Source organism: Equus asinus, chromosome 1 (assembly GCF_041296235.1).
Source record: "Equus asinus isolate D_3611 breed Donkey chromosome 1, EquAss-T2T_v2, whole genome shotgun sequence".
Classification (NCBI taxonomy): domain Eukaryota; kingdom Metazoa; phylum Chordata; class Mammalia; order Perissodactyla; family Equidae; genus Equus; species Equus asinus.
In genome coordinates, this window is record NC_091790.1 from 23953567 (window position 1) to 23967759 (window position 14193).

The 14193-nt window shown below is 48.4% G+C and overlaps 1 protein-coding gene across 3 annotated transcripts in view; it reads right to left on the minus strand.

Moving 5' to 3' along the window:
* Nucleotides 1-14193, minus strand: part of KIF25 (kinesin family member 25) — a 55236-nt gene that overhangs the window by 30819 nt on the left and 10224 nt on the right. For 2 of the 3 annotated variants that reach the window (XM_070515645.1, XM_070515618.1), the window contains 4 exons: nt 11961-12099; nt 9167-9270; nt 5310-5398; nt 3446-3482 (listed from right to left, as the gene is read on the minus strand). In XM_070515645.1, coding sequence (XP_070371746.1) covers nt 3446-3482; nt 5310-5398; nt 9167-9270; nt 11961-12099 — 369 coding nt within the window. Of the gene's footprint in view, nt 1-3445; nt 3483-5309; nt 5399-9166; nt 9271-11960; nt 12100-12268; nt 14190-14193 lie in introns of those variants that run through there. The other variant, XM_070515687.1, reaches the window with a different exon arrangement.

Here is a 14193-nt window from a genome sequence, read left to right on the forward strand (position 1 = left end):
AGAGAGAGACGATGTCTGGACTTGAGATGCACATGCGGGAGCTCCAATCTGTATGACAGCTGCCCCTTCTCCCAACACAGCTGGGAACTTTCCAACAGGACAGCCACAAAGCATCCAGGATGTGCCTGCAGGCTCTGCTTCTATACAAGCCCAAGGTGGATGCCAGCGGTCTTGACTGTGGTTGGGGCCAGGTGAACCTGAGTTAAGGAACAAGTCACTTGTTAAGGACCGTCCAAAACTTTGATCATTGAAAAGTTCGCTTAGGTGTGCCAAATCCATCAATCTCTGTCAAGCACCTCTATAAAAATATGGTTGACCTCGACTACGGATATTTGTCGTAAGGATCACTTGCCCCAAAGCCTTTGTTAGCAATGTGTAGAAATTCAAGTCAGTAACTGTCACACTGAGCAGTTTAATAAGAATGGAAAACAAGGGAGAACCAGGGATCTCCAAAGAGAGTTCGGCTGAGCCAGAAATCTGTTCTTCCACATCTGATTATCAAACAAGCAGATGTAAATCAAATGAGAAATGAAAATAAATAGCTCTGGAGACGCCAAGAACCAGGGCAGTAGCCAGACGCCCCATCTGAGATTGATTTTAGTTACAGGTTGAATCCAAAGCTATTAAATGTTGAATCAGACTGCAAATCGAAAGGAAACGCCGAGTTACACATCCAGCACGAACTCAAACTCTGTTCAGACTTTCGGAAATAAAAACACAAGGTGGGAGCCAAGAGTTACAATGGCACAAAACTGATCGTTAGCTTTTTCCACAGATTGAATGATACGAAGTCCTTTAACAAACAGGTCTATGAAATTAAAAACAGCTTGCAGTCTACCGATTTTTTTTAAAGATAATCCAAAATGTCCCGATCAAAAGAAATTTTATCTTGGTGGGTAAAATATGTAAAAATCCTCAAATTTCTGAATTTGAAGATCCAGTGGGATTTCGACAGGCACTGGAGAGGGTGAACATAGTAACAAAGAATAACGGTAATAATAATGAGCCTTCACCTCACGCTGGTGGCCAGGCCTCAGCTCAGGATGTCTTCCCACTGAAAAAACGTCTGGAAGTCAGCCAGGATGCCCACAGACCTTGTAAAGTCTAGAAAAGGCAATTACCTGACCACAAACACTCAGTGTCTTTACCCACAAAACAACAGGATTAATAAGATGATCATGAGAGCTCCTTTTAACTCAAATTCCTAATAATGAGGATTGAACTGGTCTCCTTTTGCTTGACTCAGTAACGCCAGTGTTCAAGACAACAGACAGTGCATGAAATGATAGAAGAAAAATACTTAACAACAAGGAATTTTTGAAGTGCTTATTTCTAGAGACTGTCAAAGGAACTTTTTTTTTTTTTTTGCTGAGGAAGATTGCCATGAGCTAACATCTGTTGCCAATCTTCCTCTTTTTGTATGTGAGCCACTGCCACAGCATGGCCGCTGACAGGCGAGTGGTTAGGTCTGTGCCCAGGAACCAGGCCCAGGCCACCGAAGCAGGACACGCTGAACTCACCCCCAAGGGCATTGGGGCTGGCTTACAAAGGAATTTTTCTAATACAGCTATAACAATTTTCTTGGCTTCTTTGTAAAAAAGCAAGCCGTCAACCATTAACTGAAACAACTTTAAAAAGAGTTCTAAAGCTTATGACAGGTCACCACAATAAGACCGATTTAGATAACAGGCCTTTGGAAAAATGAATGAGACAGAGTAATCAATACGGCATAGAAACACCTTCAAAACAGTCATTGTAATCTGGGTGGCCTGGGACTTTCTGCTTAGACTCAAAACGATCAATATGAACCAAAAGTTCAGCATTTCATACGCTTTCTAAATTCATTTGTGGCAGTCTTAATGAGGTAGAAGGAAGTATATGCCCAACATATCTTTAAACTTTTATTTATGGAGACTTTCAAACATATACAAAAATGGAGAAAATGGTATAACAAGCCCTTGGTCAGCATTTTTAACATTCGGCCAAGCTTGTTTTATCTCTAGTCCTGCTCAACCACCTCCCGTTTCTCTAGCATATTTTACATTAATTATCAGACAATATATCATTTGATTTCAGTCTGTATATTAACTGATAAGGACTTTTTTTTAACATAACCACCATGCCATTAATCTCACTTTATAAAGTTAATGTCACCTGATACATATTCTGATTTCCCTGGTTGTCCCCAAAATGTCTTTACAGTTGGCTTGTTCAAGTCCAGGTGAAAACAGGGACCCCCTGCTGTGTCGTCCGCCTCATGAGTCGTTTTTCTCCGGGACCCTCGCCCCCTTCTAGTAACGTGATTGATTCGTCTGAGAAATCTCATCATTTGCTCTGTGAAATGTCCCACTTTCCGATTTGGCTGATTGTTTCTTTCAGTGAAACTTCGAGTGCTTACGGGCGTCAGAGGGGTTCCAGAACCTTCCATTGTAAAGACACCGTCAACGCCCAACAGGCCAGGACCACTGATGACCGTTGCCTAGAGCCATTAGGATTTCTAACAGTGTTTTCTAATTTTATTATCTACTCTGAATTTATTAGCTAGAATCACCTATAAAGAAAACCTTCTCCTCCTCAACTATTCATTACCCTGAAACGCATTTCATACAGGAAGAGCACCGTAAGTGCTGAGTTCCTTCTCTTTATCACTTTGTAGAATCGTGGACTGATGCTCCAGTGCTCTCCAAAGGCGATCGATGCGATTTAAAAATAATAAGAATAATTGTGAACTGAAGGGTTTGACATAAGTCTTTATCTCAGTGTGCTTCCGCCCTTTCTTAAGCTCCATCAGTCCATCCTACATGAGTGGATCTGTGTTCTGTGGACACGAGCCATTGTCTGGGACCGCCCCCGCCCCGTCTGGCACAGCCCGTATCCCAGCTCATCCACTTACACTTCTGCCCATGGAAGGAACCCACTCTCTAGTATTTAGGGGCCCGGTCTGGATGCTGGAGTTCTCACTGATACTTCTAGATCTTTTCGTTAGATAAAGCCAACGAATATGAGGGTTTTAAAGAGAAAACAAAATCATGACTTCACAGTAGATACGTCTGTCTTAAATTTAAAAATTTAAAGTTCATACTTCACTGGTTTTATACTTGTATTTCTTTTCTTATGCTCCAAATTTTGGACTCATTCCTATGTGCACTGATTGATTTGGGGGCTGGAAAATCAACGGAAGTGAGTTTCCTCACGTAATCTACAAATTGGGAGCCTTATTGTGTCATATATGGAAAGTGCATCCAATGCTGCATTAATTTCACGTTCAGAAGGAAATTGAGAACAAAAACAATCTTTGCAAACCAAGAAAGCATGCCATAAAGAAGGACAGTGTTCTCTATTCACTCAATCTCTGAATTCCTCTCAGTGGTGGAAATAGCTGGGGAATATGTGGCCCATCGGGTAGAAAGCCGCTCAAATACGACTGTCAGGAAACTTCACTCACGTCATCGACTGCGTGGGCCACTTCTGCCGACACGGAGCTGCGGGGATGAAACAGCATTTAAAATACACATCACGATGGAAGTTTTTTCCAAACTCCTAATACCCAAACTCTTCACTATTTGTATTTTTGCTATGCCCTCGTTTCTTTTTTTATTTTCTGGCTCTCTCCACTTGCCTCTATTTCCCCAGCTTTTGGATTTCCCTCCTCCCCCCTCTTTTGTTTCCTAACCTTTCTTTGTATCCATGTCTCCATTCTTCAGTCCTCTTCTTATTTTCATCTCTCCTCCCTCCCTTTCATTTTCTCTTGAAATCCTTCCTCCTTTACCTCTGCTGTATCTTTCACATTTTCATATTCCCCACTTGCCTGGCATGGGAGTGATCTTCACGTTTATATTTAACCATCTCCCACAGGTGCACCCTGGTTAGAATCATGGGGATGATGGACATTGGAGAAAAGTTACCCAGCCCTCTGCCTGCAAGGATTTGGGTATTTGGAGGCAATCATGAATGCGGAGAAACGCAACACGTTTCAAACAAAAATCAAATGAACGTAAACGATAGAAGAGGATAAACGAAAGTTTACGAAGCCTCTGTGCACTTCTGTGAGGTCACACAGCCCAGGGCAGCATGGTCCAACAGAACCTGCTGTGACGATGGGAACGTTGTGTCTAAAGGGTCCAAGCACTTGAAATGCGGCTAATGCAATGAGCAACCACGATTCCAAGTTTATTTAATCTTCATTCATTTACATGAAATTAATGTGGCTGGCAGCTACCTTAGCGGGCAGGCAGTGCAGGAGTAGATTAAGAAGGTGATAAAAGCAATCGTAAATGCCATTTGAAAAGCGGCTTCGTGGAAACACCACATTTTAGGAGTATTGCTGTATTACCCTGTGGTGCTTGAGGGACCCTGTTTTCAAGTCCTTTTACACACGGCAAATGGCTACCAGTCAACAAAGGACAGTAAGTACTAACGTACCAGAGAAAGGACTCGACGAAAAAGAATTTCAATCACCATCAAAAAGATAGAAATCGTTAGTTTCACACTATCGACTGACCAAGGGCTTCCTAAAGACCTTCTAAAGTCAAGTGTGAAACCGTGTAATATAAATGTAGGTGAGATCTGATCGAGGCCTTAAAGCAGTCAGTTTTGGACAAGATGAGGGGAGGACCCCAAGGTGTGGACAGCGACGTGAGCACAATGACAGAAGCAGCAATGAGCGGACCCACTGATGGAAGGAGGGCAACCCCCGGGAGGTGAGGACATGGAACAGGCAGGAGGGCATAGAATTGGTTATTAATGCCATCAGGGCTGAGATTTCCATGCGGGATTTGCTTCCCCGGGTAAAGAAGACCAAGTCATGCTGAGCGTGGTTTTCAAGCAAACATCCCAGCGAGTGGATTTCAGATAATTCTGTGTTATTCGTTATCACCATCAAAACTTCCTCTAAGGCAGAAACACCAGCTGAGTCAACACTAACTACCTCCCTGCACCTCTGAGGGTCTCTGGAGTAAAGAAAGAAGGATGCCGCCCTCGGATGGATGTAGTAACATAAAGAGAAAGGACCAGCGGGAGCTTGGCCCTGCACATCGCTGGACGCAGCTGACCCCTCGGGCAGCAGAACCCCTCTGAGGACTATCTTGCTTGGCCAGATCGTCAGGCCACATTCCAGCCACATTCCAGAGGGTCTGCTAACCGTGATTATTAGCAAGGCAGCTGCACCCTGAGAAAAGAAGCCTCACCCAGCATGGGAGCATCTGCTTTGGGACCGGAGCTAAGAAAATAGGAAGCATGGAAAATTGGTGCCACTTCTTTTTTTTCTTGCCCCTTAAAATACACACACACACACAGCACAAGCTAATTACCTGTTCTGTGAAAGGGGATCTTCAGATTCCTTATCGAAAGGCAGCGCAGGACGAATCCGGCAGTGAACTCTGATATTCCCTTTCAGCTCCTGCAACGATAGGAGGTTGTTCCTGTGAGCGTAGGGGCCAGGCTGAGCTGCTGAACTCTCCTCCGAGAACGCACGCTGGGGAACATTCCACCTTGACTTTTGGAAAAATCCCCAATGGGTGGTGAGCGGTCGGAGTTATCTCAAGCTTTTTAAAATTCATACTTCAATTTGTTCACTTGGCAAATGATGATCACTCGGTCACAAGTCTCAAGAAAATGCCTTTTGATGGCATCCTGGGCTCAATCTTTTAGGCGCTTTAGAAGAAGTTTCTGAAATTTGGCTCCTCGCTCACAATCTGGACCCACCAAAGGGTTCACGTCAGTAGTGACATGAGGTGATGTCACAGAGATGAAAACAAATAATAAGAATCAACTGAACTGCGACATAGTACAATGATAAGTCCACAGCCTTCCTGGGTAGGAGGACGGAAACTAACAAACCTAAGATTTACATTATTTCATGAATACGTGTCAAAACAGTTGGGGTTTAGCTTAGCCACGTGAGCAAGGGTTAGGTTTCTGCTGGCTGCGCTGGATGCCTCTAACAAGAAGGAATTGACCGTCTCCTGGGTGAGCTCTGATTCGATACTACACGATTCTGTCCGGCTCTCTGCTGACATCTTTTACCCACTGGCCCTGTTGTAACTTTGGGACCATAATGAAGCGTCTATTTCTCTTCCACGCGCCAGCTGGTCAGAGCTCAACCTCCATTCCTGTGACCCCCAGAAATCACCTCCTCCACCTACTCCCACCAGCGCTCATTGTTACGGTGGTGTCCACCACTGTCCCCAAATGGTTACAGTCAGTCTGCTCTGTTTTCACCCCTCCTGAAGTGTGTCCAGAATGAGAAGCCCATCCCTCGGCATGGGGAACGCACAGAGCAGGAGGCTCACTGTTTCTCGGAGGTTCTGACATTCTTCCGTCAGCGCAGCTGGGCAAACCTGCGACTTCCTCAGCAGCCACTGACACAGTGACCTATACCGTGCTTGGGATTTCCAATGAAAACCCAAGGGCACTGGCGCCCCGGGAATTCTGGACCCGCCCTAGGGGAGCCGTCAGCTCCTCCTCAGTTCCTCGGACCACAGAAACATCCTTGGGGAACATGAGCAACGTCAGCCTGGACGCAGATCTACCAGAAGCCGAAACTACCCCAGCTAGGGGTCCAGAGTTCCATGGGAGAAGACGTGGGCTGTGAAGGGAAGACCGGACCGAATCACGCGACAGAAGACAGACTTGGGTAAAAGGACAGAGTCGGACAAGGAGAGAAAAATTGAGAGGAAGTGGGCAAGAGGTGATGTCAGGAGACCCAAGAGACGACTACCTCTGTGGAGTGGAATGACGTCCTCGCACAGAAGGGACAGCCACCGTCACAGCACAGGACAATGACCCCACACTGAACCTGTCGTCCGAGGTTTGCATCAGGCTGGCAGGAGGGTCCCCTAATAATAACAGCAATCACGACAACAGTGATGAAGATGACGTCAACTCCAGCATTTCATTTCTGCTTAAAATCTGACTGTGGCTCCTCCTGGGCGTCCTCCAGCACCACCTCCGGGCACCTGTCGTAAGCCTCATTTCCTCCATCCTATACCTGTGTCCTCGGCATTTTGTGTGCAAGTCAGGCTGAGCCCATTGCTCCAGCCTGTTGAGATATTTGGGGATACTCTTTCCTAATCGATATATTTGCGATCAACCCTTTTCAAATTCGTATCCTCAAATATGATCAATATGCCTTTTTATCTCCATCAAGACACTCATAAGAATTAGGATCCGGAGAGGCAGGGGCAGAGCCCAGAGGACGTCGCCAGAAGCCTCTTGCTGGTTTTCTCCATGCACGGATTGCTGGCCCAGGAGACGGGGCTCCTTGTAGGAAAGGACAGCCTGCCCCTCGTTTCCCCCTCCCTCCACAGATGTGCACCGAAGACGGAGCGGCACTTTGCCTGTGAGAGCTGGCATCCAGCTCTCGTAGTGACATTCTGTCCATAAATATTTCATGTAACACTTTTCCAAACGCCTGGCTGAAGACCAGATACTCTGCATTATCCTAATTCTTTGACTTGATGCCTGAGAAGGAAATGAGGATGTTGCTATTCTCATAAACGCCTGCTGTTTCCAGAGAGCAACTCCTTTCTCCTTTCAGAGCTCAGAAACCACCCTTTTAGTCATCCATTCTGAAATCTCGCCCTTGATTTACGGCAAGGTGATTCAACGAGCGGTGAAATACAGCTCCTTCTACTTTTTGAAAACCGAATAAATGATTCACACTGATTTATTTACAGGCTCTTAAGGCGTCTTGGGTCCCTGGGATCCCGCGGAAGTGAGGTCGACAGTCCCGTTTGTACGTTTTGTGTGCAGTCTGGGAGACCCAGGTTCACTGAGAACACGCAGGACCTCCCACAGGCCATCAGTCCATCCTGGACTCGGTTCCTTCCCGGGACGGTCCATCTGCCTCCTTTCAGACACCAGATGATAAACCCTGCCCTTACTGAGGGACTTCTGGAGTGCGAGGCACACCCTCGTCCCTCAGCTGGTCCTCCCAGCCGTTCAGACAGGCAGCACCAGTGTGAAGACGGTAAGAAAATGCACCAAGTGTTTACAACAGTGCCGGTTCACAGCAAGCACTCAGCCCACGTGCTCCAGCGTCCGTGTGTAGAGCCCCAGCAAGATGCCTTTAAGTGAGAGCTATTTGCACACGCGTCCAATGGCGAATGGACCTGCCAGCACAGGGACGGGAGAGAAGCTCAGGAAAAGCAGGTTTCTGGGGCTCCAGGTAAATGGGGTTCGGAGAGACCGGCCGAGGTACAACCAGAAGCAAGGTTCATCAGATAAATCAGTGACTTTGGCATCCTCATGTTGGAAAACGGAAACCTGAGTCTGAACTTTAAACTTCACAGGATCTCAGACCTCACGCCTTTTAAGAAAGTGAGCAGGAGGCCGGCCCGGTGGCCGAGTGGTTAAGTTCATATGCTCCGCTTCGGCGGCCCAGGGTTCGCAGGTTCGGATCCTGGGCGCAGACCTAGCACCGCTCATCAAGCCACACTGTTGCAGCGTCCCACATAAAGTAGAGGAAGACTGGCACACATGTTAGCTCAGCGACAATCTTCCTCAAGTGAAAAAAAAAAGAAAGAGGAAGATTGGCAACAGATGCTAGCTCAGGGCCAATCTTCCTCACAAAAAAAAAGAAAGAAAGCGAATCTAAGAACCATGTTAATGGACAGGAAGAAAGGTGGCTGACTAGTGCTGGCAGGGGAGGAAGCACAGGGTCTTCCACACCACCCAGGGGGGGTCTCGAATTACAGTGGAACTCTCCGTCTCTGTGCATGCCCCCTCACCCTGCCCTTCCCACTTCTCTCTTCCTTGCACCTCACACCATAGCTCAGATGTCCTGTCAGGAGGTCCCCGGGGGCTGTCTGATCACATCCTGCCCCTGCATGCCACCAGCCTGGCCCGGGTCATCGTCCCCTCTTGCCAGGACCTGCAGGTGGCAATCCACTTCTTACCCATCTTTGCCTCTGACGGAGCAGTCACGTCATCTCACTCCCTCGCGTCCTCCGGGCCTCTTGTGTCCTGGCGCTGTGCCCGGCTGTGCTCAGCTCCCACCTCTCAGCCCTCTCTGGCCACACCAGCCTCTGGCCATCCCTCCCACCCCCGTGCGTCCCCACTAAGGCTTCTGCACGTGCTGGACGGCCTCACTCATGTCTCTCCCCGGAGCACCTTCCTCTGAACCGCCAGGCGAGGACGTGATGCACTTCCCACGAGTGACACTCACCACCAGACGGTTGTGGAGCTGTTTCCGCTTCTGCTTCTCCAGTTGATATCGCTCGGTTATCTCCCGTAAGGACTGCTCCAGGTACCCCGCCTTGGACTGCCATGCTGAAAGGACAATTTTACCCAAAGTCACAATGAGCTCTGACAGGACACGGAGCCATCAGATGACTTCCAATCACTGCCTCCAAGTCCAGGAGCTTTTTAAAAACAGTTGGGTCAGCCAGGGTGGTTTGTGGGGCTGGGGGTGTGTTTCTGCCCTTTCGGGGGGCTGTGCCCTGACCGTGGACGCTGATCCCTAGCACAGCTCATGCAGTGGTCTCGGGCCACGGCCGCCTGTGGGCTGAAACGTAACCATTCGGTGGCTCTCATCAAATCATTCACATGGCCACCAAAACGTCTCCTTGCCTGCAGGTTTCTGCCGAGAGCCCAGTACCAGAAGTACTCTGGGCTTGACTTCTGGCCCTATCAAGTCTTAGTGGCATCTGTGGGCTGCCACGTCCTTAGCTGTCAGATGAGCACAAGGACCCTCTGCTGCAATGATGCTGAAGGATCGACAGGGACTGGACAGAAAAGCACCAGGGCCTCCGTGAGGTCCCGGCCGAGCCCGCCTGCGGGACACCTGGATGCCAGGCTCAGTCCGGTGGCAGCAGGACTGCCCGTGTGAGGTGCGGGCAAATTCCGCTTCCCGGCCGACTCCCAGAGCGGGTGTGCGTGCGGCACCTGCAGTGGGGAGTCGACTAGCGGCTGGGTCGTCATTTGGCCAACACTCCCTGAGGGGCATGGCTGCTCCCCTCTCCTCCCTTCCACTCCTCTGTGAAACCCTCACTTCTCCAAAGCCTAGGTACACTAGTTTTCATAAAATGACACTATTGTCCCTTTTGCTGGAGCACACAACTTAGGAGACCACACAGGCATACATATACATATACACACCCATCCACATGCACACTCATGCACACAGAGGGGCACACACCCATCCACATGCACACATGTGCACACATAACCACATGCACACACACGTATGCACACGCCCACCCAGAGGCACACACCCATCCACATGCACACATGTGCGCACATAACCACATGCACACACACGTATGCACACGCCCACCCAGAGGCACACACACCCATCCACATGCACACATGTGCACACATACCACATGCACACACACGTATGCACACGCCCACCCAGAGGCACACACACCCATCCACATGCACACATGTGCGCACATAACCACATGCACACACACGTATGCACACGCCCACCCAGAGGCACACACACCCATCCACATGCACACATGTGCACACATAACCACATGCACACACACGTATGCACACGCCCACCCAGAGGCACACACACCCATCCACATGCACACATGTGCACACATAACCACATGCACACACACGTATGCACACGCCCACCCAGAGGCACACACACCCATCCACATGCACACATGTGCGCACATAACCACATGCACACACACGTATGCACACGCCCACCCAGAGGCACACACACCCATCCACATGCACACATGTGCACACATAACCACATGCATGCACACGCCCACCCAGAGGCACACACACCCATCCACATGCACACATGTGCGCACATAACCACATGCACACACACGTATGCACACGCCCACCCAGAGGCACACACACCCATCCACATGCACACATGTGCACACATACCACATGCACACACACGTATGCACACGCCCACCCAGAGGCACACACACCCATCCACATGCACACATGTGCGCACATAACCACATGCACACACACGTATGCACACGCCCACCCAGAGGCACACACACCCATCCACATGCACACATGTGCACACATAACCACATGCACACACACGTATGCACACGCCCACCCAGAGGCACACACACCCATCCACATGCACACATGTGCACACATAACCACATGCACACACACGTATGCACACGCCCACCCAGAGGCACACACACCCATCCACATGCACACATGTGCACACATAACCACATGCACACGCCCATCCACATCCACATGCACACACAGGCGCAAACGCCTGTGACCCCTTGGGGAAGTCATGGAACTGAGTGTAATGAAGAGACAAAACGAGACCCTTGGTACTCAAGTTCTTTAAATTAAATGTCAGCCCTAACAGAATAGTGTGATTTTTAAGGTTTGCACACGTGTACTTTGGAATAACAGCAGAATGAAAAATTCACCACGTCCCCATCCTTGTGACTGCTCCGTGGTGGGGACGGAGTGGGCACCAGACCCCGGCAGCGAGGATGGGATGGATTCACCCGGTGCTGGCCGGGGTGGGGGTTAAAACCACCACCAGCACCTTCTGCGGGCTTGACGTGTGGCAGTTTAAGATAACAAGCCCATCATAACCAAATACGAGCAAACTGCGGGGAATTCTCAGAAATGAAGAAAGAGTTGGTGACAGAACCAAACCTGACAGCAGGCTGTAGGGAAACCCGACACAGGAGGCTCAGCAGGGGCACAGGTGCCAGCTCAGCCACAGCGTCAGGGTCAGGAAAGTCCTCTGAGGTCCCCCAGAGAACAGGGACATCTCCCTGAGGGGCGGGGATGCGGGGAGGGCAGGAGGCGGCCCTGGGAGTGGTGACACTTCAAGACATTGGTGAGTTCCTGGGGATTTATTCTTGCCTGTTGAATTAGTCGCCAGCAAGAAGCCCAAGGAATGGAAACAAATTCTAGACAGCCGTGTGTCTGAACAGAGCTGCAGGGGTCTTCCTGCAACGCAGACGGGCTGGTTTTGGGTCGGGGGCCCGGCTTACCCAGCACAGCCTCGTGGTGCCGCTGTGTGCCCTGGACGGCCGTCATGATCTCTGAGCCACAGTCCTGCTGCTGGCCCTGGCAGTCTCTCAGGAGGTCCAGGGAAGAGGAACGCAGCTCCTTTATGTCTTGTTTCACTTTCTATAAAGTAAGAACACGCACAACTGATACAGTCAGCTGTATTAACCACACAGCATAACCAGACAAGAATTACAGAAGCGTCTACAAGTGAGGACACGGCCACACGGGGAAGACAGTCACACATTATTGTGAACTAAATCTACTTAAAGCGAAGTTCATCATCACAGACAGTGTCACCGTTGCCTGTGGAACGTTGAAACAACGCACGGGCCCAGGCTCCCTGGCAGACATTCTGACTCAACAGATGGAGCATTTGCGCTTTGCAAAGCAGCATATGTGGTTTTATATATTTATCTATTGTTTGAAGTATTTAAGAAAACCAAGTATTTCCCCAATTTCCGTAGGAAGTCCAGCTCATTGTCAGCGAGGAAAGTTGGACACAGGACATCTTTCCGCCTGCTGTTTACTTCCGTGTGATGTTGGCACGGTCTCCACGTCACCCTCCTGAGATGGAAACAAAGCTCTAATCTATTACCCAGCCCACCTGCGGGAAGCCAGACTGTCATGAGCACACGGGGAGAACAATGCGGCCGGGGAAATCCACTCACCAGACAAACGAGCATCACAGAATTCCAGGGACATCTCCCATAGCTTTTAGCAACGTTTGGGAACAATGCAACTGATAAATGGCATCCTATACGTAATGTACTCTCTCTTCCTTCTGAAATTATGTGCAGGCTTCTTGGCACGAAGACACGACAGGCCCACAGAATGAAAGGCCTGACGCCCTACTGTTTAACACTCAGCATCAGAAACTGAAATCCTGAGATCACAACAGAACCGAAAGAAATGTTCTTTTGTTTCTGTGGTTTAGTCTTTTTTTCTATAAAATGGAGATGACTTCTGTGCGTCTGGGAAAGATTTTGATAAAATATCAAAACTAAATTGAAATATTTTTATTATATAGGATGCAGATAAAGTTACACACCTTATTCAAAGATGGTTTAATTTTACTCAGAAGTGAATAAGAATTAATTACAGGGGCTGGCCCTGTGGCCCAGTGGTTAAGTTCGCACGCTCTGCTTTGGCGGCCCAGGGTTTCGCTGGTTCGAATCCCAGGTGTGGACATGGCATCGCTCATGAGGCCATGCTGAGGCAGCGTCCCACATAGCACAACCAGAAGCACTCACAACTAGAATGTACAACTATGTACTGGGTAAACTGGGGAGAAGAAGAAAAAAAAAGATAGGCAACAGATGTTAGCTCAGGGCCAATCTTTAAAAAAACAAAAAAATAAAATAAAACAGTTCCCTAAGCGAGGCATTAAAAAAAAGAAGAACTAATTTTACATAAATCCATTCTAAATATACTAAAGCAGTTCAAGGGGGAAAAAACCCTCTAAGGGCAGATTAATCCTGTTTACAGATGGTGTTTTTATTGTTGCAATAAGGATCTGGGTTTTTTCCCTTCTAAGTTTCACCCTGGTCACACTGTTTATAGCAACAGATGAACAATCACAGGTATAAAAATATCCCACACAGCCTCACCTTGGAGAACTGCCAGGGTACCATATGGGATGACAACTTTTCTTCTGGAAACTACAGTCACTGAAAAGTCCTCCTTTGACGACACGCTGAATTGGCTCTATTCAACCTGACACGTGCAAACCAGTCCCTACCATTTGGCATCAAAACAAACGCGAGCACCACTTTGACTTACAAAATTAAACTTACAAGACACAGCACGACCCCAGCTATTTGAAACAATTCCTCTCATGGCCAAAAGGTATTTTTCCTTCCTATTTTTGCTCAGGAGCCCACTCCTATGTGCTTTTTTGAGGTTTAGTCTTCTATTTAAAAACTGTTAGAAAGCTGGACTCCCAAAACGAATACCACATACATGTACAATTGATCATAAAAACAGTCATGATTTTATAACCTCGTAAAGAAGACCAGGTGGGTCACCTGGAATGGAACGTCTGCACGTGATACACCGACGACCTCTGCTTCCTTAGACTAAGGCTGCTTTCGATGCCACAAGAGCAGATGTGTGGTGACAGGCACAGCTTACACAACTCCACCAGGAAATAATCTCTCTGAGTCAGTCAACACAAACAGTCATTATGCAAACAGGAGTCCTGCCTCCGGGGAAGCC